The 12,774-nt window shown below is 40.2% G+C and overlaps 1 protein-coding gene across 3 annotated transcripts in view; it reads left to right on the plus strand.

The window, feature by feature from the left end:
* NTRK2 (neurotrophic receptor tyrosine kinase 2) overlaps positions 1–12,774 on the plus strand; it is a 209,638-nt gene that overhangs the window by 166,771 nt on the left and 30,093 nt on the right. For all 3 annotated transcript variants that reach the window (XR_011147650.1, XM_069001029.1, XM_069001028.1), the window contains exon 15: positions 2–236. Coding sequence is in view for 2 of the 3 variants with exons in the window: in XM_069001029.1 (XP_068857130.1) it covers positions 2–236 (235 nt within the window). In the remaining variant the exon portion in view is untranslated. The remainder of the gene's footprint in view (position 1; positions 237–12,774) is intronic.

Consider the following 12,774-nt stretch of genomic DNA (forward strand, 5'->3'; position numbering starts at 1 on the left):
GGGCACATGGACCAGATGCAGGACTGATGGCAGAAGGCAACCGTCCAGCTGAGCTGACCCAGTCCCAGATGCTTCACATTGCGCAGCAGATTGCTTCTGGGATGGTTTACCTGGCATCACAGCACTTCGTGCATCGGGATCTTGCTACCAGGAATTGTCTGGTTGGTGAAAACCTACTGGTGAAGATTGGGGATTTTGGGATGTCTAGAGATGTGTACAGCACAGACTACTATAGGGTAAGTGAACTGCTGTAATAAGTAATAAACTAGGTCTTGTTCAGTCTTCTTACCACACTGGTGTGACTGATTCTGCTTTTATGCATAACCATCTGTCTGTCAGGTAATTTAGAGCCCAGCATATGGAGAACCTGGTTCTGAGTTAAAAGGTTTTGGTAAATTTGGAGAGTTAATCTGAGTAGATTGTCATGTTTTGTTGTTTATGTATGTTGGGTTTAGATTCTAAATAACAGAAAGATCTCTTTCTCTGGGCAAAAAATTTTGCATGTTTTCTTGGCTTTAGTGAAGAAGAAGCAGCAGATGAAAAGGAAGAGTGGGTAATCAAATTTGGCCCCATACTTTGAAGCTATTAAAATACGTTCTTAAATACTGCTAAGAAAAATGGAAATGGTAACTTTGGGGAGTAGCTGTGTAATGCTTCAGTTAACTAGAGGAAATGTAAGTACTGGGCAGCAGCAGTGACCAGTTATTTTACTCAAGAAGAGACTAGGTGAGAAGTTGTTATATACTCAGCACCTGGAAGCTTTTCCTGCCTTAAGCCAGGGCTTTAGTCCTACTTCTTAATGTTGAAGAGTTGTTTTGCAGAGGGTAAGAGTAGCATGTTGCTCTTTTTCATTCTGACTGTTTTCCCTGAGCTTGGTTGCCATAAAGTGATACCTGAATTTTGCAAAGAACTTCTAAAATTGCTGGGATAAACAAACTCTGAGGATTAATCACTGTTGTTGACATATTTGTGCTATGTGGTAAGTCATGTAGTTGACACCATTTCCTATTTGCTATCACATTTGTAATTTCATGATTGGAACTGAACCTGTCAGGTGTTTCTGGCTTGGGGAAGGCAATCCATGGCCAAGCTGATAATTTACAAACCCTAGAGTTTATCCTGTGAAATAAACTCATCATCTTTAAGCACATGTTTTGTATCTGCCTCTCACATGACTTGTTGCCAGTGAATTCCTTACTCCTTATTCCTTTTTTGTTATTCCTTTCTTAGCCACTCAATTTGGATTGTGTTAGTAAAGGACAATGTCACCCCACCATCAGTGTTGGTGGGATGCCTGGGAAGAGATTGTCTCTACAGCTGGCTGAGGCCAGACAGGATAGAGGAAGCTAAACTTTTGAAAATTACTGCTGAATTTTTTACTTAGAAGCTCATAAGTAACAGCCTCCCCTCTTAATTTTCTTTCCTTTCAAAGGCAAACCTAGTATTTAGTAAACATATTATGCAGATTCCTCTTATATATTGTTATTTTGTAAACTGGGACTTTGAATTATTTGATCAATGTGAAACAAGCATGACTTCATGCACTCCAGAGCTTGAAAACAAATATACAGGATGGTAATAACTTCCTCTGTGTTTTAAAGGACACTGGTGAGCAGAGGCTACGGTTTATTGATTTTGGATCTGATTTTGCATATTGCATTTTTGCACCACTTGTTGGGACTGAAGTCATGGGTCTGTTCATACTTCAGTGTTTACCATGTTAGTTGTTACACTTAAGAATGAATGTATATGCAGAACAGTACGTGTTTGCAAAGGTTGTTACAGTCAGAGGCAGCATTTTTGAACATTTGCTTTGCTTATTTTTGGAAAAAAAGTAGTAACTCCCCCTGTTGCATAAAAACTACCTGGAAAAGGGGGCAGAAGCTCAGTAGTCATATGGCTTTCCTGGAGACAACTGAGGCCTGGCTCAGGCATGTGATGGTGTACGGACTGGCATCAGCTTACCTGCTCATGTACCTCTGGATTTAATCTTCAAGTCTTGCATATGAGTACTCAAGCAAAGCTTTTACCCACTGGAACACGAATTTAGAACAACACCCATGACCTGGAAAAAGCAGGAGTTCAGGAAATTCTGGGTAACCTGGGCACCTCTCAAAGGATCTCATTTAAGGGGTACATAGTATTTCCCACTCACTATCTCTCACACAGAATCACTCTCTTCTTTCCTTCTCTCCCTTATCTTCACTTATTTTTGAGTTCAAGGAGGGGTTCTGAGAGATCTAGGGTTTAACAAAGGAGAAGAAAGAGGCAGTAGTGTGAAGAGGATGCAATCACTGATGTGAGAGAAGGAACAAATAAGATGGGAAAGGTAATTGTAGAGAGGTGTTAGTGAAAGACACAAATGTGAATGAAGGGAGAAAGAGGTAAGTGTCAGAGGGGATGATGTAAAGTAGCATGGCCCCATCCAAACTGGTGGTATAAGTTTGCAGAGTGATGGGTGGATATGAAACTTCAAGTGAGGTAGTTGCTTGTTCTACACACTAAGAAAAACAAGAAGGATAATTTCTCTAGCCCCTCATGTTCCAGCTGGCTTCTAACTAGTGCAGAGGAGAGACAGAGCCAGAGACTGCCATGCCGCCATATTTCGCAGTTGATAAAAGCTGCAAGGTACAGTTGAGCCTGTGAAGTTTTGGCCTGCCCTTTTAGGGACATATGTGGGCTGGTCAGAAGATGGTCATGAAAAAGTCAAGGCAATGATGAATTCCCAGATGGTTGACCTGAGAACTGCATCCTTGGCAGACCTAAGTCAGTGATAACACTGGAATGTCACTGACCTACCATACCTAAATTGCTTATAGCAAGCTAAGTCTTTTTAACTGCTCAGGCTTAATCACTCACAGAGAAGCAATTCATCCCCAACCCTGACAGCTTTATCTGTTGCTTGTTGGAGAGATTTACACAATTCCAAAAAGTTCTGCAAGAAATGGTTCGTCATCTCTGGGTTTTAATACATTGGAATTGTTTTTTTTGGATCCTGCCACTCAGTCATGATGTTAGATTTGCCCAAGATGATTATTTATAGCTTGCTTCTGTAAGATAAGGATGATCCCAAGTCATTGTGCACTGTTAGATTGTTAATGACATTCTGCATTGAATCAGCTCAGCTGTTAAGAGATGCTTCAGGGAAGAGGGGGAGCAAATTAACCCTTGGGCTGGGAATACATGTGATGTGTGGCCCTGATTGCACAAGCTTTTCTTTTTTCTCCCCCTTTCTTTTTTCTGTCTTTTTCATCATGCAGGAATCTTGTAGGTAGGGGAAGTCTTGATGTACATGCTAGCAACCAGTGTAACAGCAATAGTTTTCAATAGTCAGACCAGAGGAGCCCGAGCCCGGGGACATGAAGAAACTGCAATGGCTTTTCTTTTCAGAACTGCTCTACACCCCAGGCCAAAGTAAAACAACTGTCAAGTAATTGGTTTGGTCTGTGAGCCAAATAGCTCCAGCAACACTGCTGCACTGCAATCCTTATGGCACAAAAGATCCTTTCACGAAGTTATTTACTTGAAGAGCTTAGGTGTCAGGTTTATTAGGGGTTTTATTTGTTTTGTAGATATTTGGATTTTGTTGTTTGATTTCCTACCCCCACAGTTCTGGGTTTCCTGTCTTAGTCTCAGATACCCAGGTAGTGCTTTAAAGTAGCTTTCAGTGATTTTAAGTGTTGACATTGAAGCATGGAAATAGTTACTTGGTTATTATTTGTTCTTGCACTCAGAGATAATATGTCAGGGCCTTTTTAGGCTTCCAGTTCAGGTTTGCATGTGATTGCTTAGTACTTGGTCTTAAAATAATTTCATCATTTCTTAATCATAAGCAAAAAGCTTGGAAAAAAGTAGAAGTCATCTTATCCCAGTACTTGGAAAACTTAATAGGGATATGCTTTAAATATCCAGCCTGGTCAGCCAACTGCAGGCTTGAGCCAAGGTTTCAGATGAAACTGTGATCTCACCAGACTAAGCAAGAGCTTTGCCATTAGTTTCATTAGGACCAGAATTTCACCCTTCCCCATTTTTATGTTTGTCCAGTGCAGGATAGAGATTCTGTTTCTTATTTGATTTATGGAGCTCAATTGTGTAATCCTTATTTAGCTATTGTATAACCTACTTGCCTTTATGCAACAGCACAAGAACAGTGGAGAAAATACGGACTCCTTTTCTCAGCTTGTGCAAACCACTCAAAAGTCTGTCAAAAGACTGGGCCTAGTGAGGTCTCTATCTTCCTTTAGACCAAATTTCCCCTAAAACTACAGAGAGGTTCACAAGTTTCCTTCACTTCTGGCACAGATGGGGCAGAAGACTAAGAGGATGCATTTCAGTATAAATTTCAGTGACTCTGTTTCTCTTTAATATCTTCTCCACATCTTGTACCCAGTTTTGCTATTTAAAGAGAGCATGTCAGATTGGAAGAAGAGACACAGGTCACACCGGTCCTAAGTCTTTCACTCTTGAGGAAAGCCACACAGTAGATGTTAAGTGTAGTAGCAACAAGAACCTGAGCCCTCATCATGCTACAGGGAAAACACCAACACTCGCTAGTACTTTTGCCCCTTCTAAATAAGACACCAAGCCCCATAAAATTCCAGTCTGCCAGGGAAAAAGAGAAGATTTCAACAGTGTCCTAAGCCCGTAAAGAGAAACAATGCTTGGCAAAAATTCCTGAGAGATCTTAGGAAGTCAGTCACACCTGACATACAGCAAGATGTGACAGCAATCGCCATCAGATTTTTCTGTCAAAATCACATTCTTTACTGGCACCCTGTAGAAAGCTATGTGGGCCCAAGCCAGTTGCACCAGCCAGTGGCGTAACTTGCATTTGGTGGTGCCCCTCAGACCACATCTGGCCATGTTGTCTATTCTCAGTGTGGGAACCAAAGATGATCCAGAATCAAATCATACCACAAGAGGGACAACAAAAAGACAAGTCCTGAAGAAAGACTTAAGTAAGTTAATAAGGTGCAGCCTGCAAAATGCTGGCAGGCTTCTTCTCAGATATACCACAGAATTGGATAGCAGCAATCTTGCGTTTTTGAAGCCTGGATTTCTAACTCCTGTCCTGTCACACAGCCCCTTCTCTCAAAGTGGATGTTGCAAGGAAGTAGAATCCTGTGCTGCCAGTGCTTTCCTTAGAAGGCTGCACAGCAGCTTCTCTGTCCTAACAGCTGCAATTTTTGTTTTTTAAATCCAGCAACCTGAATTAACTCATGACCCATAGACACCTACTTGATCACATTATTCCACTCCCTTCTCAGCCTTTAAATCTCAACTGTATTTAGAGAAAGTACTCCTGTCCCCTACCAGACTGTTTTAGAGGCTTAAACAAGGACCACTCTCATGAAAAAAAGGGTCTTCATTTTCTTTTTCACCTAACACTAGCCTTCTCCAATGACTTTCAGTGTGTGAAATAGCAATTTCTGTATCTCGTTCTGGTACAGATATTGCTAGAACTGTGAGTGGTATTTCCCAAATCAGATTTTTGCCATTCTTGGATTAGAGGTACCTCCCAGCCTTTAATGAAAATGTGCTGCTTAGTACATCTTAGACTCACATAGCCTGTGTCATTGGCACATGTTAACTGTATTGTGAGACAGTGCCCTGGGCCACTCTCATCTTCCACTCCTTCCAAATGAAGAACATCCTTTTTTTTTCCTAAGTTTTTTGTTTCAGTCCCTCATTGAATGACTTTACAATTCATACTGGCACATTTTGTACCTCTAGTGGTTGAGAAAGACTGGTGTTTCTCTTTTATTTTTCTGTCTTCTTTGGGAGCTGGGTGGTTTTATTTTGGTTTGGGTTTTTTTTAATTAGAATTCAGGTCTTGTCTGAATTGTTGGTGAGTAAAGAACTAAAGAAACAGAATCAGGGTACAAAAAATAAACAGCTGATGGAGTGGGAAAGGTTTGAAGGAAGTTTCCTAGATTTTTGCAGCTTTTTTTCTTAATGTTTTATTGATAATTTCTATTTAATGCTAACATTAACTATTTTGGGATGTTTGTCTTTTTAAAACATAGGGTTCCCATGCACTTTCAGTTAAGACAGGAGAAGCTATTACAGTCCTTAGCCTTCCAGTCAGACTTCCAGAAAAACTAATGGTTTTTTTGGAATTTGCCATTCCAGGCCTATTTTAAAAACACACAGATGTTGGACTTACTCACTACATCAAAAAGGTGAACAACCTCTTTGAGAAACTATTTTGACACCTGTGAGAGTTACAGTCCTCAACAAACAGTTCTGATTCTGATTTTTACTGTTCCTTAGCAAGGCCAAGGTAACAGTTTGAAAAACAGTGAAATAACATTAGTATTAAAGGAGTGAAAGAGCATCTTTCCCACTAGCCATACCCTCCCTTCATGTATGACTCTAATGTTGTAGAGTGCTGTATTTCTGGAAACTGCATGATATACTTTTCTGGTGACACTCTATGAAATATTTTCTAGGAGATAAGGCTAGTAAAATAATCACCAGAGAGTGATCTTGCTTATGCTATTTCCAGTACCTAATGCCTATTTGCGAAGCGAATTCATGCATGACAGCAAGGGGCTAAAAAAAGAAAAGGCTGGTTTATCATTATTTGGGCTGTAACTAGCCAGGCAAACACCATGATACAAATGTTTACAGTGAGGAACAAGTGTCTGTCTATTCTGAAAGGGCAATAGCAGCAAACACCTGCAGGTCTCAGCTATCACTACAGAGATGAATACCTGTGTGTGGGAGTTTGGAGGAGGCTGCACTAAAGAAAACAAGAAAGAGTTACTGGGAAGTCAAGCAGCTTGTCAAGGCATTCTCGTAGGTGTGTGTATTGAATTGTCACAGTTTGAAGGCACAGTTTGAAGGCTTTTTATTAGCTGCTATTTTTGCATCCATTGCTCAAAAGGAAATTATCTGCTTCCCTACATGGACTTCTCGGCTTTCCTCCTCCGTCAGAGGCTCATTGCATCATGTGTAGTGCTGGGGAGGACAGAGGGTTCCAGCAGCCCTGGAGGACGTGCACAGATGATTTCATGCAACTGGAAACAATACAGGAAATAATAGGCCAGCTTGAGAGATGTAAATCCAAAGTAGCTGCCTTGAAGTCAGTGCAGTAGCTCTGAACTTAAAGAAACATAATCACAAGCAGAATTAGGCCTAATGATTTTAGAGGACTTCCTAAAAGACATTGCAATGTCAGCATTTAGAAACTGGTATGCAGCAGGACGTGGCATCCTGATGACAAAGGATGAGCACCACGGCTTGATGTTGTTACTCGCCTGTGCCAGAGTATATTCTGTGCAGTGCAGGAGGCATGTTCTGTCCCCAGCTTTTACTTACACAACTACTGGTTGAATTCCTGGTTTTGTTTGGAATTACAGCTGTTTAACTCCCTCAGTTCTTCACAGAAAACCTAATTTCAGCTTTGTCTTAAGCAAGAGCAAGTTCCATCTTTTGTAGTACAGCTGTAGATGTAGTCACTTCATAAGTGAAGTTTTCTCATCGTCTTCACATCAGGGTTATTGGTCCTACTTGCACTTCTGTTTCCATCTGTTTTCACCAACACAGATCCTAAGAGGGGAGTCCAAGAAAGATTTCCTTATTAGTGATGGGGGAAGGAACATCAGATGTCCAACATGTGTAGTGTGCTGCATTTAACAGTCGGTTCTTACTAAACTCTGTCTTGCAGGGTTAATAACAGGTTGGTAATACAGAAAATGAGGCTTTTAACTGGGAAGTTGTGACATACTTCACTTGGCCAATTTGAGCCTCCTTTCGCTTTAAGTGAGCAAATGGGAAGACCGCTTCATGGTTCCTGGAGTACATTCTCCTTCAGTCTGTGAGATCAAAGAGTATAGAGAGGGCAGAAACAAAAACCCATAATAACTAGGTTGAAAAATTAAGCTGATTAAAAGACAGACTAAAGCAAAGTGACCTTGTTGCTATGACCAGCTACTTGATTACCCATTGCATTTCAGTGACTAATTTTTCCTTTGTAAATCCACCACCACTAGATTTATACCAATGTGGTTCTCATGCAGCATGTCAAGAAATAAGTTCATCTTGAGAAAAAAAGTTCAAGCAGGAGGCAGTGCCTAGAAACAAATGTTACACAGAAATCCTGTTGAGCTACACTATAGCTAAAAGTGTTGAATGTGTGTTGATCAAAATATTAAAGTACTTGGAAATTTTCAAATGGAAATTTTTCCTCTGTTTGCTTCTGTTAAAAGCTTTGAGAATTTAGTATTTGGTTCTATTCTGGTTATAAAACAGATATTACAGTTTTCAAATGGCTGGAAGTTTTGGATTTCCCACCCCACTGTCAAAGCATTTTTATGGAGTGCTTTTCAGCCGGTTACTCCTGCAATATGCAGTTGGTAAGAGCCATAGGATCCACATGCACGCCTATATGATAACAGGAAGTTTACATAGTCATTGTCACCAGTGGCTGACACGGGCTTTTCTGTTGAGGGGCTCTTAGCACAGATGTTCATTAACTTAAAAAGTCCTTTTAAAATTATACATACAAAACTGAATCATTCTCAAAAATAACCACACATATGGATATAAATTGCAGGAAAGCAATGATTCACACATTGAAATTAGCCTTAGGAACTGCAATTTGGAGAGCTTTGCAGAACTCTGATCGTAATCACCTCATTCCATTAAGTAGCAGCAGAGCTGTACAAAGCTATTTTTTGCAGGTGCTGAAACGATTTAACTGTTGTTTAGATGATTAGCACATAGGAGATCCATGTCCTCAATCCCATCCCTGTTCACAATTTGCTGGATTGTACTTGGAATATTGGTGGAGGCTATTTGCATTGATTTTACTAGAGCCAATGTTTTGTCCAGGGCTTTAGAAAGTGAAAAGTTTATGGGCAACTTTTTCTAGCCACTGAACGGCAAGGGAAATGATGAAGTAATTTCTGTGTTTTTTCTTCCTGGGCCAGGTCTTTGTGCAGACTAATAATGCCTTTTAGTAATTATGGAGAGGAACCATGCATAAATATCTGAAGATACTGTACTGCACTGCTACAGATTGTCACTTTTTGGCAGGGAATCTGCAAAGCAATTTACAGAACTCCAAAGGTTAGCAGCTGAAACTGTTGACTTTCTGATGTGTGATGTGCACATCAAAAAGGAAAAGATGATGGTGGGAAAAGATGAAGGTGAGGAAAAGATGATGTGGGAACAAAATCAGTGAAAGATCTCTGGGAGCACAGTCAGATACTGGAGTGGCATCTCCTCGGTGCTGCAGAGTACTGGTGCACTCTGTGCGGCGGCCACTGCCCCCACAGATGGTGGGGACAGCACAGAAAGGCCACCCAGAGGGAGCAGTCCTTAAACAGGAATTCTCCTTTGATGTCTGGTCACAGAAGCAGCTCCCAGCAGAGTCTTTGCAGGCTTCCAGCTGGAAGGTTTTCTTATGCAAATGGCCTCTCTCCTTTGCACTAAAGAAAGCAGTTGCTAGGCAGTTTTCCTAAATATGCATTTTTTACCCTGGGCTTGGCGAACAATCGGGACTCTTTTGGCCCACAGAACTCAGGAAGCACGGGAAGGAAGAGCTAGACAATTAGACTATGAAGTGGTACGTGTAACAGGATGGATCGAGAGGATGAGAGGGCAGCACCAGCTAGTAATAGAGCCGAGGCTACAAATCTGTCTGTGCAGATTCGTGTGTGCGTAGCAAAGAGCTACTGGCAGTGATGGAAATGGGGAAGCACTGTGTGACACTGCAGATCATTTTCATCTTCACTGCTCTCAGTCCTTTTTCTGCCCGATGGAGCATGTGTCCACTGCAATGTGGAGTGGAAGGGAAGTTAGTAGCAAAGACTTAAATCAGAGGCTGTTGGCATCAGTGACAGAGAACGTGGAGAATAGAGAATCTGTGGTTACTTATGTAGCTGTAACACGTATGCCTTTTTGAAGTGTTTTCAATACCAGATGTCATGAACAGTAGCAAAGTTTTTGACACCATGTCAGGAACAGCTCTCCAAGCTTCCCAAAAGGCGAGGACTCCAGAAATGAACTGATACTGCGCCTTACAGTATCAGAAACTTTGTAATTAGACTTCAGAGATAAGTTGGCTTTGCATTAATCTAGTCTTATATAAAATGGAGCCAAGACACATATAAAATGCTGTCAAGATTCTAGCTGTGTCCTAACTTTAGGAAGAGATGAAGGCCTGATTTAAGGTGCGTGACAGAATATGCATCTTCTATTAAGGACCGATCTAAAAGAATTAGAATAGATTGTGGTGACTCAAATGCTTCTCTCTCCATCAGGTGGGTAAACAAACCTCCAAAAGAAAAGCCACATGAGTGGGAAGTAACTTCATTCTTTCCAGTGTACTGAAATTCTTTCAAAAAGAACCCCAAAAAACCCTAGCTTAATACCCTTGAATTTGCTTTCAAAAGTTATTATTTATTTGCCCTTAAAAATATTCTTGCAACACTGCTGTCCAGCCCTTGAAGATTTGGAGAGCTTACATTAAATTTAATTTATGATCAGTTCCTACTTCTCTTCCACAGTTCATTTGATTCAGGGCTTGATATTGCCATAGTGGTGTCTCAGATGTTTGGGCTGGTAGCAAAGTCAGACCCATTGAAATGCTCAGATAGAATGACCAACACTGAGAGGTGATGCAAATGAAATTTCAAAACTATTCTCTTATTTAGTCTTGCAGTTGTGTTGATCTCCAGAGAGGTATAACATTTATATTATCTGTTTTCAAGCTATTTCCCAACACTTTGGAAGAAGTTTAAATTATAGATATCCATGGTTCTTGAGCCTCGTCAAACTCTATTTCAGTCCTCTGTTCCGTGTAGCTGTGTTCAAGCTTTTCTTCTTGAATTTGAGTCCTGGAAGTGATCATTGTAAAATGAATGTCACTTCAGTTATTCACATCACATGCTTAGAAGCCAGGATTTTAAAGAAAGAGCTATAGTGTGAGACTTTTGATAATAAATGCATAAGACTGCAGATCTACATCTACAGAAATATTGATCCTGTGTAATAAAGGAGTACTTAACAAAAATAAAACAGATCTAAAGCCATTTAGAGATAAAAGAATCTTGAGGCTACGATACTGTACAGCTCAGAATATTGGGGTTTTTCTATTGCTACTGAAAATTACTGTGGCCTAAGCAGCTAGCTTTATAGCCTTTACAATTTCTCTAGAAGACAGAAAGACAATGGTATATATTCACAGGCTGGAAACTAGTTTACCGCCCAGACCAGTGAGCAAACTGGCATTGACTTTACTGGGGACAGAAATTTTACTTCCATTCTTATTAATTGAAAACTTGTAATAGCTTTATATCTGATTTCACTTCCATGTTCACCGCTGGATCTGGGTGAAAAAAAAATCACAGCCTCTGTGATCTAATCCTTGCATACCACACTATGAAGCAAATCAAAGTGTTTTGCTGGAAATATAAGCTGGGGTTTTTTTTCAACTGATGCGTAAAATGTGATGCAGTCTCAGCCTCCCTTAAGGGATTCTTTTATAGCATCATCCAGTTTATTTCAAGGTGTGTGTGAAGAGAGTCCTTCAGATTATTTTCTGGCCTGCAAGATTATGTCTCTGTAAATCTGGATTTAATGGTGTACACAGAAAGGGAGGAATCTTAACACAGCAAAGAAATTGCTCTCGTTTTCTTTCTCTTCCTTTTTTTTTTTCTGGCAGTAGAATTTTAAGAAAATGAAGAACTGTTCATTAAATATATTGCCAGATATTCTTTGATAACACATCAGTGTTGCAATTATTCCACAGCCAGTATAAATATGAAGGGGGGGAAAAAAAAGAAGCAACATGAATGACAGTCAGGATGATTACAAATCATTTGTCCTAATGTTTTTGTCATCTATGTTCCTCATACTGCCTCAGCCCAGGGCCGCAAAATAAAACTGTGATGCTATCTGGAGAATATGGATTCTTTCCAGATTGATTTACCAGATGCCTGTCACCACGAAGTCGCTTTGGAAGGCTAACTGATAGGCTGGGCTCTTTGCAAATTACTGCTCTGCATGCAGTCCTTTTGCAGCTGATTATGCTGCCAGTGTTATTTTCTGACTATGAGATTTAGTGCAGCATACTGCCTGGCACTATCCTTGTACGAGATTTTTCTTGCTTGTGAGCTAAGCAAAGGGCAAGGTCCTGCATTCTTGGCAGCCTGTCATATGCATGAGCTGTTTGTTTTTTGGATTCAGCAAGCAGAGTTTTAAATCATCTTTAGCAAAACAAGACACAGAAAAAAGAGAGATCAAAATAGAGCTGAATATTTCATGCCATAATTTTGGCAGCACATCTCGTCTTGTCTTCTAGATTGAAAGCACCAATGAAAAAGGGAATTTTGCAGTTTTCAATTGCGTGACTTTTCCATGCTCCTTGAGTATCCTCAAATATTCTAGGACTGGTCTCTCATGCCATATCAGCCATTTTTAGAGAAAAGAATCTGGTGTTGAATAGCTGTGTGGGAAAAGCATAACTGTGTTAAAATAAAGGTCAGTGCCTATACACAGTGAGTGGAATGTGCCTCTCAACAGAAAACCAATAGATACTATTTGAATCTGCAAAACAGAGATTGTATATTGTTTAAAATATATAGTCCGATATTGCCGTTTTCTTCAAAGGGAATTCTGTTGAAAGTTACTAAAAATCCTTGCACAGTTCTACCTGTTCACATAGACACACACAGTTCTGATTTTTATACCAGTCATGGTCGGAGGAACATACATTTTTGACCAAAAAATATTTCCATCACAATTTGGAAATGGGCTAAATGG

Source organism: Aphelocoma coerulescens (genome assembly GCF_041296385.1).
Source record: "Aphelocoma coerulescens isolate FSJ_1873_10779 chromosome Z unlocalized genomic scaffold, UR_Acoe_1.0 ChrZ, whole genome shotgun sequence".
In the NCBI taxonomy this organism is placed as follows: domain Eukaryota; kingdom Metazoa; phylum Chordata; class Aves; order Passeriformes; family Corvidae; genus Aphelocoma; species Aphelocoma coerulescens.